The sequence below is a fragment of the Dromiciops gliroides genome, chromosome 1 (assembly GCF_019393635.1).
Source record: "Dromiciops gliroides isolate mDroGli1 chromosome 1, mDroGli1.pri, whole genome shotgun sequence".
In the NCBI taxonomy this organism is placed as follows: domain Eukaryota; kingdom Metazoa; phylum Chordata; class Mammalia; order Microbiotheria; family Microbiotheriidae; genus Dromiciops; species Dromiciops gliroides.
The window spans coordinates 190,167,709-190,182,186 of record NC_057861.1 but is presented as its reverse complement, the minus strand read 5'-3'; the positions used below and the strand labels follow the sequence as shown (position 1 = coordinate 190,182,186).

The following is a 14,478-nucleotide window of genomic DNA, read 5'->3' as shown; positions in this document are numbered from 1 at the left end:
TTTTAAGGAATCTTTTTCTTTCAGTTATCAAGCTTATTTCTCCTTGCCAACTAACCTCTAATAATATGTGCAAAATAACAAATATGAATAGTCAAACAAAATTAATTCCCCTCTCAAAATGGGGAAAAAAGAAATTTACACTGTACATAATAGAATTGCTGTTTATTATTATTATACTATGTTATGGAAAATATTTGTTTTATTCCACAAATTAAAAAACAACAACACTAAATTCCCATACTGGCCAAGTCTAAAAATAAGTCTCATCCTGCATATTTAGTCCCAACACATCTCTTTCAAAAGGTGAGGGGCATGCTTCTTGACTGCTCCTCTAGAATCACTGTTCCTGAGTCTTTCAAATTTGTTTTTTGGTTTGTTTGGGTTTTGGGGGGGGGGGGTTGTTTGTTTTTAATTTTTTTTAGTTTGTTTGTTTTTTATATTCTTGTTAGTGTGCATTGTTCTCCTGGTTCTGCTCACTTGGTATTTTTATTACTTTATCTTCCCAGGTTTCCCTGAAGACAGCTCTTTCATCATGTCTGACAGTACAAAACCAACACATTGCATTCATATACCATAATTTGCGTGGCCATTCCCAAATTCATAGGTACCCTTTTATTTTCCAGGGTTTTTTGCCACTACAAGTTGGTAGAAATTTTTTTTGCACATATGGGGACCTTTTAAAATTTTCTTTCTTCTCTTTAGAATATAGGCAAAAATAAGTGGTATTGGGGACAGCTAGGTGGCACAGTGGCTAGAGCAACCAGCCTTGGATTCAGGAGGACCTGAGTTCAAATATGACTTTAGACACTTGATACTAGCTGTGTGACTCTGGGCAAGTCACTTAACCCCAATTGCCTCACCAAAAAAAAAAAGTGGTACTTCTGAGCCAAAATGTATACATATTTAATAACTTTGAGGGCATAATTCCAAATTGCTTTTCACAAACAGTATATCACTGGGCTTGTTTTTATATAGTCCTTACAATATTTGTCATCTTTTCTATCAACAGCAAATCTGACATCTGTGAGGTACAATATGGGAGTTGCATCAAAATACGAAATAGTCATGAGAAAGGTTTGTCCGAATATTTTTGTTAGACATTCAGAATAGTGCATGTTCTATAGGTGGGAAACATCATCAAAATCTTCATCATCAATCATATCACCAATAATCCTCCTCATCATGGACTATCTTTGCAGGATCCTCTGCTATTACATTTTCTCTTCTCTTTCTTTTTTTCCACTCAGGGCTGCTACTCTGCTCCATCTCTCACCTGCCCCCACCTGTGTTTAATATCTAGCCTTCTGGGCTGGCTCTTTTTCTTTTTTTTTTAAGGAAAATCATGGGATCTTTTTTTGTCCCTACTCTACACAAGATCTGCTTTCTAAATTGTGAGCCATAGCATTTGTTATTCATACATGTTAATTTTTAGTCCTGATATTAAAATATCCAATCAGATTACAATCAAATTTAGAAACACAAATGAGTAATTAACCCAAGTTTATCCACTAGATAAGTGAATCCTAAGGGGGAGGAAAATGGAGAAACAAGTCAATAATGATTCAGTGTTATCTGCATCCTCACTTAACATAATTCAAAGTGGGTTTTCTGAAACAATTGCATTTGAAAAGGATTTCCTAGCCAGGTGGTGGAGAGGCCAACAGCCCAAAGGAATGGCTGAAGAGGATGGAAGGAGAAAGATTTAGGGGGAGGGAAAAAAAGCACAGACATTGAAAAGCTGAAAGGAGCCTGGCTCTGCTAGTTACTACTAGCAAAAACTCTGAGGAAAGGCAGTTAAGTAGCTCAGTGGATAGAGTGCTGGGCATTCTATCAAGAAGGCACATGTCTCTCTGTTCAAATCTGGCCTCAGACACTTAGTAGCTGTGTGACCCTGGGCAAGTCACTTAACCCTGTTTGCCTCAGTTTCCTCATCTATAAAATGAGCTGTAGAAGGAAATGGCAAACCACTCCAGTATTTCTGCCAAGAAAATCCCCAAATGGGATCATGAAGAGTCAGACATGACTGGAAAATGACTAAACAACACAACAACTCCGAGCAAGTGACAGGCTCCCTGAGCCTCAGTTTCCTCATCTATAAAGTGAGGGGGCTGGATGGTCACTATAAGCTCTAGATCTCTGCTGCTATGAGTTCAACATCAGTATTGATTGAGCTCCACTGAAATAAGGGACAAGGAGCTCGAGGCTTCTTAGAGAGCTACAAAGAATTGAAGAATCTTGGGGCTTTAAGGGACCTTGGAGGCAATCCCTTTCAATTCATAGCTGGGGAAAGATACAACACATTAAACAAATGCTCACCCAATTTTTGCTTGTAGACCTTTAGTGCTGGAAAACCCACTGGTCTCCAGAGACAGCCCATTCCAGTTTCCAACAGTTTTAATTCTTAGGAAGTTCCTCCCTCCAGCAAGCCTAAATCTGCCTCTGCAGTCACCCTCTGGAGCCAAGGAAAACAAGTCTAATCTCTCTTCCTGCAGAAAGATGAAGGCTGTTTCCTAAGAGCACCAATGTGGTGCGCAGAACATTGACTGGAATATCAGGTAACCTGAATTTTAGTCCCTGCTCTTCCAAGAACTAGTTAAGACACAGTTCCAATCTTACTCTGCCCTCCCTCTTTTGCCTTTGTGCATTTGTACAGATGTTATTCTGTCTGAAACAGTGAGTCTCCACCTCTTACTGAAATTCTTTTCTTCATCCAAGGCTCAGGTTACACACAGCCTCTCCACTGTCTCTCTTGACTGACCTAGAAGTCATGTCTCCCAAATCTTTCACGCCTATGTTTGACTCTTTTACACATTCACTACATTTCAATGTACATTGATATTTGTGTACATTTCTTATGCCCTGGCAAAGACTGTCATATGTCACCTTTCTATCCTCAACCCCTAGAACAGTGCATTATACATAGCAGAAAATTTAAATATTTTTACTTTAAAAAATTGAAAAGTTTATAATGCCTAGTTGGGAGAACAGGGTGTGGTCATAAATTGAACAAACAAAACAAACCAAAAGGCCAGCAGCTAGGTATTGCAGTGGATGGACCTGTAGTCGGAAAGACTGATTTTAAATCTGACCTCAGATACTTAGTCTCTGTGTGACCCTAAGGTAAGTCACTTAACCATTATTTGCCTCAGTTTCCTGTAAAATGTAAATGTAAAAACTGTAAAATGGGGATAAATAACAGCACCTGCTTCCCAGGGTTATTGTGAGATCAAAGAAGACGGTAGGTGCTATATAAATATTTATCCCCCTTCCCTTTCCACTCCTTTAACCTCTATCTGCCTGAGATTCATCAAATGTAAAATGGGAATTAATAATAGCACCTGCCTCCCAGGATCAAATGAGATATCTGTGGCAGCTAGGTGGCACAGTGGATAAAGCACTGGTCCTGAATTCAGGAGGACCTGAGTTCAAATACGACCTCAGACACTTGACACTAGCTGTGTGACCCTGGGTAAGTCACATTACCCTTGTTGCCCTGCCAAAAAAAAAAAAAAAGAAAAGAAAAGAAAAAAGAAATAGTGCTAAAACAAATGTTGAAAACGATCTTTACATGTAACTGGAAAATGATAAAATAAAAAGAGATACTATCTTTTTTTTTTTTTTTTTTAGTGAGGCAATTGGGGTTAAGTGACTTGCCTAGGGTCACACAGCTAGTAAGTGTTAAGTGTCTGAGGCCGGATTTGAACTCAGGTACTCCTGACTCCAGGGCCCGTGCTCTATCCACTGTGCCATCTAGCTGCCCCGAGATACTATCTTTAAAAACATTTGGCAAAGTACAGTGTCTAACACATAGCAGATTGCTTAATAAATGTAAGTAGTACAAAAATTCAGAAGGCAGCTCAATAATAAGGGAACAAATGACTCAAAGAGCAAAACAAGAAACAAAGAAGAAAACAACTAGGTTAAGGATAACTTTACACAAAGGACAAGAACTGGATTTTATAAGCAAGTAAAAATCTCTGCAGGACCTTGAAGAAAAGGACTCATGATATAAGACCAATTTTGCTCAAGACATTTGAAGGAAGGAATCACCATCAATCATGACCCCTTTTGGCAGAATGAAAGATTAATAAATTCATATTCCTCGACACAAATTTTCTGGAATGTGTTTCATGTGTCTTCCTGGCTAAAACAGTTCTACCTGATAATTAACAGCTACTAACCAAGAGGGTCTGTGACATTAGCTCCACGGATCTACCTGGGATGACAATGGCATATGGACGGCTGTCTAACTCCATGGGGAAAACAAGGGAACAAGTTACTTTGGGGGAAAAGGACACCACAGTTTACTCATGACAACTGGAGTAGCTTAAAAGGAAATGTCATAGCTGATTTTGCCTGACTGTAAGATATTTCACATTGAAAATCCTGGGGACAAAGCAAAAATGGAACAAGACAGGAACAGGGTAAGTGAAGAGGCAAATATATATGTATTTATATATATATATATATATATATATATATATATATATATATATATATGTATATACATATATATAAAATATATATGTATGTATATATATATACATATATATAAAATATATATATGTATATAAATAGAGGCAAATATGTATGTAATATACCTTCCAAAGAGTCAGTAACATTTTTACTTAATGGGAACACATTTTTCTTTTTTTTTCTTTTTTTTGGTGGGGCAATGAGGGTTAAGTGACTTGCCCAGGGTCACACAGCTAGTAAGTGTCAAGTGTCTGAGGCTGGATTTGAACTCAGGTCTTCCTGAATCCAAGGCCAGAGCTTTATCCACTGCACCACCTAGCTGCCCCAGGGAACACATTTTTCAAGAAACTGCAATTCAAAAGACCACTGAACTCTTTTCTAAAACCCACACATTCCGCTCCTTTGATGGATTCTTCACCAGCAGCATAATTCTTAACTTAATGCTTAATCTCCTTTCTTCTTCAGAACTCTAAACCATCCAGAAAAGTTTTAAAATTTATACATCTTCCATCCAGATTTCATTTACATAAGAATAAAATGTTTGCTCTATAGAGCTATCTTTTTTTAATAGGGTGAATGGAGAGAAGAAAAAAAAAATCTTCCCTTGGATTTTTAAATAAAACTGTATATGAGACTGGAAGGGAAAAGGATAAGAAATACTCTAAGCCAGACCAAGTAGAGTGAAGCTGGCTGCTAATTTCCCAAATCCACAAGGAAACAGGTATATATACATATAAGAAAAAGTTAATAAAATCCACTAATATAGTCCAACCGTCTCATTTTCCAGATGAAAAAACTGAGGCCCAGGTTAAATGATTTGTCCATGATCATATTTTGTTTGTTTGTTTGTTTGTTTGTTTGTTGGGGGGAGTGTTTTGGGGTTTTTTTGTGGGGCAATGAGGGGTAAGTGACTTGCCCAGGATCACACAGCTAGTAAGTGTCAAATGTCTGAGGCTGGATTTGAACTCTGGTCCTCCTGAATCCAGGCCCTGTGCTTTATCCACTGCACCAATAAGTTGCCACTAGTCCATGATCATATTGCAAGTAAAAGAGGCAGGATTTGAACCTAGGTCTTTGAAATTCCAATTCTAGCACCCTTACCCATATGCTATCACTGCCTCTCTATCAATAATATTAACAGTAGCAACAGCTGATCTTAACATGTTGTTTTAAGATAGGCAAAGCACTATACTTACACGATTTCATTTAATCTTTACAATGATCCTTTGAAATAGATGCTAGAGCTACCATTATCCTCATTTTACCCATGAGAAAACTTTTTAAACAATTTTTCAAAACAATTCAGAAAAGTGAGTGGCTTGCCTATCGTCACCTAGTTGGTAAGCATCAAAGGCATGATTTGAACTCAGGTCAAAATCCAATAATATTGTATTTTAGGTTGATTCTGAATGATGCAGGGTACATAGAACTTGAGGAATGTCATTCCTGGGGAAAAACGTTTAATTCTTAAGGAATGTAACTGATCTTTGTTACAGGGCCTAGCACCCCAGAAGTTCTCTGGGGTACATCAAAGAAGCTTCTCCTTGAGAAACTAAACCAAAGGACAGATACACCTAAAGAGATAAGTGGAACCTGATCCTAACTGAGCTAGCTCCAGGACTACCACCCTTCATTCCAGTCTCCCTCATCCCTGGGGAGATTAGATTAGGTGTGGCTGCTGCCTTTGTGGCCTGAGGATCTTGAGAGATCCACAGCCATCCCTCACCCAACTCCTTCAGCCACCACCAGTGCAGGATGGTCCTCCCTCAATAAGGGAACTGTGGAAATTTATTTTGATTTGGGGACCCTACCTTTAGGCTGAGATTAGAAAGCCTTAGGCCCTCAGGGTCTCTCCCCCTCCTCCGCAGCTTCAGCTGAGCCAAAAAGCCCCGTGGGCTGTACAAGACGCCAGGTCAGACAGCTGGGGGGAATAAGCCCCCAGCTCCCTCCGACCTGAGCGGAGGTATCTGAGAGATGCTGAGCTCTGGGGTAGCCTGTGTGCTGAGGCACATGAAGCTGGAGTGCCCCCCCCCCCGCACCAGCCACAGCCCTGGCTAGTGGATGAGCTTGGTGTATGGGCGCAAGAAGCCCCGAGATTTGAGTGGAGAGAAGAAAAGATATATATAGACCTGGGAGTTAGACAGCAGGGGTTCGGTTAGGACAAGGAGACAGGGGGCTGAGAAGAGGACTGGAGGTGGCTGACAAGATTAGAAAGGTTCAGAGGATGAGATGAGGCGGAGAAGAGGTCAAGCAGCGGCTGATGAGATTGGAAAGGTTGGAGCTCAGCAGACTAGAGACAGGGCTACAAGGACGCAGAAGAAAACGAGAAGGACTAGGAGGAAAAGAGAGGCAGAAGGGCAAACTGATGGAGCAGACAGACAGAAGGTTGGTGAGAGAGTGGCAGTAAGGAGAGGAAAGTTAGAAGCAGGGGGATTTACAAAGTGAAAGGGGCTCAGAGTTAGAATAAAGGACCTGAATACCCTGAGGCAAGAGGTGGCTAAGGCCCTTATTGTATTCAAGAAATTCGAAGTGCAGCAGGTGGGAAAGAGACACAGTGGAAAGAGAATGCAGGAAAGCAGTCAGGTTGTACATTTTATTTCCTTGTATTCTTAATTTTAAATAGTATCTCATAAATAAACTCTGCTTTATTTAGTTAAGAGGCTTCTTAATATTTTGCTTATCAATTTGGGAGTGGAGCAGTGTGGTGGAACTTTATAAACGGCCCATATTAAATTAACAGCAGACAGATAGCCAAACAGTCAAAGGTCCCCAGATTAAGTACCCCAGTCAGATTAGCTCCCCAAATTAGGCTAGTCATTCAAAATATTTTTACATTTTAATGGCACCCCAGATGGGACTTACGGCCCACTTATAATTTTTCTAAACTTATAATTTGTCATATAATCAAAATTTTTCATAAATCCAATTAGATATAATTTGTCCAGGTTAGATATAGTTATTAATAATTAATTTTTTTATAGAACTTTCCACAGTCAGATGATCACCTCCATCAGTCCTCTATAAAAGTATCTGCCTATCTCCTGCTCGTGATTAGTATCTCAGAGGCACGCTCTGTGCCATGCCTTCTCCCCATGAGAAGTCCAAGGATTTCTCTCTTGGTTTCCCTTCCCCAGCCCGTAAATAAACTATTATCTTATTCTATTGGATTTGTGTGCAAGAGGGTGTAATTCTTTAAAGAGGAATTCCTTTTTTTTTTTTTTTGGTGAGACAACTGTGGTTAAGTGACTTGCCCAGGGTCACACAGCTAGTGTCAAGTGTCTGAGGCAGGATTTGAACTCAGGTCCTCCTGAATCCAGGGCCAGTGCTCAATCCACTGCGCCACCTAGCTGCCCCTTAAAGAGGAATTCCTAAGAACCCTTACCCCAACCCCTATCCCTATCCCAAACCCCCTACCCTATATCCACGTGACAATCTTTATAGGAGGTATGGAACATTTTTAAGAAAACAAATCATTAACATATCATTTATAATCCCACATGTTCCCCTTCCAAGCAAGAATTAGACATGAGAAATCAGAGTCATGTTACTAGTTGAGAAAGTACAAAGTGAAAAATGCTCAAGATAAGAAAGTGAATAGCAGAGGAATAAAATGGACACCAGCAGCCAAATGCTGAAACTTTGATTCAAAAACGCCTCCCTATTTTCACTAGGGGCTCGTCTGGGGGAAAAAAGAAAGTGAGCAAAGAGGGTAAAATAATTTGAAAAGACATCTATTCCAATTCTGTTTAGTATTCTTTCTGAAGAAAAGGACAGCAGTCAAAGGCATTTCTAGCCTTAAATCAAGACCAAATGACCAACACCTGAGAGGTAAATGATACGGAACAAATACTACTTACCTTGGTGGGAATTCGAGCTGTCACAAGAAAGGCCCGACATGATGTAAGCACCTATAAATTAGAAGAAGACCAGTGTAAGGAACAGCAGAGAATACTTTAGTGACAATCACCGAAACTCTAATGATACAAAGGAATATATGGTTCAATGATATTTGAATGTACACCCACTGTTGTACTTATCTGTTGTCCTCTGCGTAACCTATAATATTTATATTTTTTTTTTGTGAGGCAATTGGGGTTAAGTGACCTGCCCAGAGTCACACAGCTAGTAAGTGTTAAGTGTCTGAAGCCGGATTTGAACTCAGGTACTCCTGACTCCAGGGCTGGTGCTCTATCCACTGCGCCACCTAGCTGCCCCTATAATATTTATTCTTCACAAGTTAAATTGATAATCCTTAAATTAAGCAGGTCAGGCATTGACTAACAATAAAAGTCACTCTTAACAACCTTATGACCAAGTTGGCTTTTAGATGAAAACTCATTCCTCACACTAACCTTTAATATTTCTTTTTCTGGTTGCCCAAATCCCCAGATTTAGTCTTAGTTCCTTAAGCAGGGTAGCTACAGTACACAGAGCTGATGATAAAAGGGCAGGGGCATTGCCTGTAACACATTCAGCTGGACTATACAGCCCAGAGTACATACAGAAAGACATCATAATAGGGAGAGAGGGGCAATGAACAATATTAATTGCTTACTATATGCCGGGCACAGTACTAAGAACTATACAAATATCTCATTTAAAACTCACAGCAACCCTGGGTGGGAGACTGAGGCAAATAGAGGTTAAGTGACTTACCCAGGGTCATAGAACTTGTGTTTGAGGTCGGATTTTAACTCAAGTCTTCCTGACTCTACATCCAGTATTCTATCTATTGTGCCTCTCTCTAGGTACATATAAGAAAATGACTAGTACAGTGAGGAGTCAAAAGACCATGCCATACAAGGGTCTGTTAAAGAACCAAGGAATCTTTAGCTTGTAAATGGGAAAATTTGGAGCTATTGATAGCTATCTTCCATTATTTGAAGGGAAAATGGGATTAGACAGGTTCTGCTAGTCTCCAGAGGGCAAAACCAGAAATAAATTATGAAGGTAAAATTTAGTCTGAAACCTTTCACAATTCCCCCCAGTTCATCCCTCTTTCCTCAAATTACATGGTATTTAACTAATTGTGAGCATGCTACTTTCCTGGACCACCTTATTTCAATTAGAATATACATTCCTTGAGAGCAGAGTTTTGTTTTGTTATTGTATTGCCAGCATCTAGCACTCAGTGCTGAATAAATGTCTTTTAAAAAGACATATGTACAATACAAATACACATATACAAATGTAATGGAATTTCATTGCACCATGGGAACTGAGGCAGAGTAAATGAAACAGAACCAGAATGGTATATACAATAATAACATTAAAATGAACAACTTTCAAAAGCTTGAGAACTCTCATAAGTGGAATGATCCATAGGAGTGATGATGAAGCATGCTACTGTCCTCCTGACAGAGAGGTAATATTATGCCCCTTTTATTTGGTGTTTGTTAATTTCAGAATAAAAATTAAGTTTAAAAAACCATGTGATTCAACTCAACTTTCAAAAAATTATCTAGTGATGAAAGATATCCAAATGTAAAATAAGCCAAATTAGGAAATGATGAGGTCCTCTCTCTGTGTAATTCTTCAAGGCAAAGCACCCACTGGGACTAAATATATATTAAATATATACTGATTAAATGAGATGACCCCTGAGCTACTTTTCACCCTTGAGATAGAGGGGAAATAAGAAGCCACATATGCTTTAACCCATTTTAAGCCAAGAGAGAAAATAGATTTGTGAGATCCTCAAAAAAAGTAACTGTTTTTGTCTTCCCAGTGTTTAGCACAGTGTCTGGCACATAGTAGGTACTTTAAAAAATGTTGACGGATTGATTGATAAGCAATAGCCTGAAAAGAACACTAGACTGAGACTCAAGAGAGAAGCCCATCAACTGGGAAATGGCTAAACAAGCTGTGGTATGATTGTAATGGAATATTATTATGCTATATGAAATGACAAGCAGAATTATTTCAGAAAAACCTGGAAAGACTTACATGAACTGATGTATAGTAAAGTGAATAGAAGCAGGAGAATATTGTGCACAGTAAAGACAATATTTAGCTATACTCAGCAATATAATGATCCCAAAACAATCCTAAAGAACTAATGATGAACATACTATCCACCTTTCAGAGCAAGAACTGATATGGATTGAACACAGACTGAAACATGTTATTTTTTACTTTCTTTCATCTTTTTTCTTTTATTCAAGTCTTCTTATATAAAATGACTAATATGAAAATGTTTTACATAATTACATGTATGACCTATATCTGATGACTTACCACCTTGGGGAGGGGATAGCTAGAATTTCATACTCAAAACTTTAAATAAAAATGTTTATTGAAAAAAAAATCTCCAGTAACTTGACAGTAAATGAATTAATGAATGAATGAGCATTTATCAAGCATTAACTCTCTGCCAAATACTGGGTCAGGCTCTGGGGATACAGAGAAAGCTTGACAGTCCCTATTCTCAAGAAACTCTAACTGGAGGAGAGAGACAACACATAAGAGAAATTTCAGCTCCAGGAAGGATGGAAAAGCTGGAAAGTTCTTATGGGTACAGTAGAGGGGCAGATGGCAATGCCCCATGAGTCAGGTCAAATCAAAAGGTGAGGTGACCTTGCCAGGGGCCACAGAGCACTGATGATAAGACATAATGGTCCTCCAAATCATAACAAGGAACACAGTTGGCGATTCCCATCTCAACATGCCATGGGAGGACACAGTTTCTCAATTTCACTCTCTATCCTCCTGACTCCATACATTCACGAAAGTTAAACACCAGACTCTGCCTGAAATGCACACCCACCATTCCTCTGATTGTCAAGATTTCATTCTTCCTTCAAACTTAGATCACTTCTTTAGAAAGGTGTTCCTGAGTCTTCCAGGTGAAACGAATCAACCCCCTCTTCAAATTTTCGCATAGCAGTTTGTCTAGATATTTTCTATGCCCTTATTACATTAATCTAGGTATCATGATTATGTATTTTTCACAGAAAACTAATGTTCTTGAAGGAAAGGACTGTACTGCCTCCCATGCTCACACCCATAGCACGGAATATAGTACTTCAAGTGATGTTTATTAAATAGTTGTTGAGTTGCTTAAGAAAGAGATCAAAGGGCAAAGAGAAAAGGCACAGTTCCTTCCAAAACAGTTTTCAAATAGAAAACACATGAGTTTGTATATCATTTTATAAGACTTAGAAACATTTTGTCCACTAGAAACTCAGCAAAGATTATACCCTGCAAAATGCTTGACCCACAGATATTATTTAAAATGTAGAAAAGACCCTCCTGTTTGTAGATTTGCAAATTCCTGCTATCATATATTCAAAATGTTCTGTGCCAAACCATAGCTCTCCTCAACTGATGCTCTTTGAGGACATGCACTGATATCTCTCTCACTCTCCCCTTTCCCTCTTACATTCCCTACCCCATGGCTACCCCCCCCCCCCGCCCCCAAAGCACACTGCCTTAAACACTATAGATATTTAACAAAAATCTGTTGTAATGTACTGTACTTATTAAGTGCCTGTGATGTGGGATGGAATTTAGGGTCAAACTGATTGTCCCAAAAGAATTACAAGACGCAGTGACTCAGTTTCCCAAGTTTTATTGCAATACTGTGGGTGACCACAGGGAGAGAACCAGAATAGTGGAAAGGTATCTCTCCAATAAGGAAAGGAAAGACAGTTATATTTATAGTATGGATAAATTGATTATCAGTTTCATTATAATAATCTCCACTTTGGGGAAGTACAAGGGAGCGCCTGTCCTATTCATTATAATATTCTCCACCTAGGGGAGACTAGGAGGTACAAGGGAGGACTTATCCTAAATTGGAGTTCCTAGGGTCCTAAGCCAACCCCCGAGGCAGGTACCTTTTTCAGTGGAGGTGTGTTTTGGGGGAAGGTGAATCTGGGGATAAATTTGTCCTTTTCTGTGCATGTCTATTTCTGATTCCCATGGCTAGCTTCAAAATATAATAATTTTTCTTTAGAATTTCTATAGCCTTGTCATTTCCTTTATTGTTATTGTGACCTGACCCAATTTGGTCCGTTATGGATACTGATCACTGTGGGTACAAGAATCTAGCATAAGTTATCCATTAACTGGGGTCTAACTCCCTTTTGGAGCTATTATCTGAATTAGAGCTTGGGTCTTGGGTTTTTCTATTAACCCCTTTTTGCCTCCTACATCACTTGGAGTAACTGAACCAAACATTTTTGGAGTTTTGTTTTTTTAATTATGTAAAAGTAAAAAGGGTGGCTAGTGTGCCACCTCATGCCACCTATCTGTGCTGATTCCATGTACAAGGAACCACCATTTTATAAATTCTCAAACTCAGAAAACATCCATTCACTGTCATCTTGGAATTCACCATCCCATTAGAACTGCAATAGTAACTTCTTTGCCTTCCCTTCCAGCACTGATCTCCACAAAATACACAGTTGACTGAAACAATAGTTTCCTTTTTCTCTTTTCCCTTTCCTGATATCACCATGCTTGTCCAAGTCTAGTATAACTACAAGCGAGTAGGGCCAACACCACAGAGACTGTGAGTGACACCACTACTGTATTACTACCATTCAAAGCCCTAGATTTATTTCTACCACCCCTTGAAGATCTGGACCACTGTTGCCAACTGAAATCTGGATCCTTTCCCAACTCATCCTCACCTCCCCACCCAGTTCTACTTCAGTTGTTATGGGTCCCGTAGAAAATGAGGGGGGAAATTGGGAAAAGCCAACTAATATTGACTAGAGTCCCAAGTTGCTTAGGTTTTCCCATAGAAACAATGTAGATACAGAATGGATTTATGATTTAATTGATAGTTGCTGATTCACTTGACCTCACTCAGCTTCAGTTTCCTCATCTATAAAAAAGGATAATAATAATATCTACTTCACAGGGTTGTTATGAGGATCAAATAAGACAATGTACATAAAGTGTTTTTCAAATCTTAAAGGCCTATATTAATGATAATAATACAATACAAAGAACTCCCAGAAGAGGAAACTCCCTCTGTCATTGCAACTATCCAGTGCTGCCCAGAGTTCTTGTTCAGTAGTTTTCAGTCACATCCATCTTTTAGTGACCCCATTTGGAATTTTCTAGGCAAAGATACTAGAGTGATTTGACATTTCCTTCTCTAGCTCATTTTATAGATGAGGAAACTGAGGATTAAGTGACTTGCCCAGGGTTACATAGCTAGGAAATGTTCAGACATTTACACATTTAATCTGAGGCCAGATTTGAACTCAGAGACGTGTCTTCCTGATCCAAGCCCAGCACTCTATCCATTGTGCCACCTAGATGCCCCTAAGGGGAGAATAGGGCTGGATATTTGGATGTGGGGGTCTTCTGCATAGAGACTGATGATTGAAACTGAGGCAAAAAGGGTTAAATACCAAGGAATAAATTACCTTTCCCAGAGCCTCATAGTCAGTATTAGACATATGTATAACCTGAACTCAGGTCTTCCTATGTCTAAGGTAAACTCTTTACCCACTGTGTCAGGGCTCTAAATACAGAAATGGTATCTGACATTGTTGGGGAAATATGTTCTGAGTTCCTAACAACTAATTTATTCTAAATTATTTATATTGAAAAAAAAAATCATTTTAGTCCTAGGATGGAGATGAGGTGTATCTACAAAGCCTATGAAAAGATCATCAATCCTCCTCCAACATTCATTAGATTGAAATTCTCTTACATTTACAAGATCTTTTTTTTTTAATGTAATAAACAGGTGGATGGTCAGAAACTGACCAAATGCTGGAAATAGACATTGTGAAAATTAAGGTTTTTATTGGGAAAAAGTCTATAATTTAAAAGTATGGATGTGGCCCTCATCATTTAGATTTTTCTACACAAACACTGAGCTGTAGAAAATAATTATTAATAGCTGATATCTAGGGGAGCTCTACCCTGATTTCTCTCTAAATCCTTCAGATTTTTTCTGAAGGACTTTACTGATAAGATTTGGACTTTCTTGCACCAGACCACACCCTGGTGGAAGCTATTGTGCTCCACTCAGCTTGG

The 14,478-nt window shown here is 38.9% G+C and overlaps 1 protein-coding gene across 5 annotated transcripts in view; it reads right to left on the bottom strand.

The window, feature by feature from the left end:
- Positions 1-14,478, bottom strand: part of CARMIL1 (capping protein regulator and myosin 1 linker 1) — a 413,672-nt gene that overhangs the window by 223,147 nt on the left and 176,047 nt on the right. For all 5 annotated transcript variants that reach the window (XM_043975746.1, XM_043975748.1, XM_043975747.1 and 2 more), the window contains exon 3: positions 8,334-8,384. In XM_043975746.1, coding sequence (XP_043831681.1) covers positions 8,334-8,384 — 51 coding nt within the window. The remainder of the gene's footprint in view (positions 1-8,333; positions 8,385-14,478) is intronic.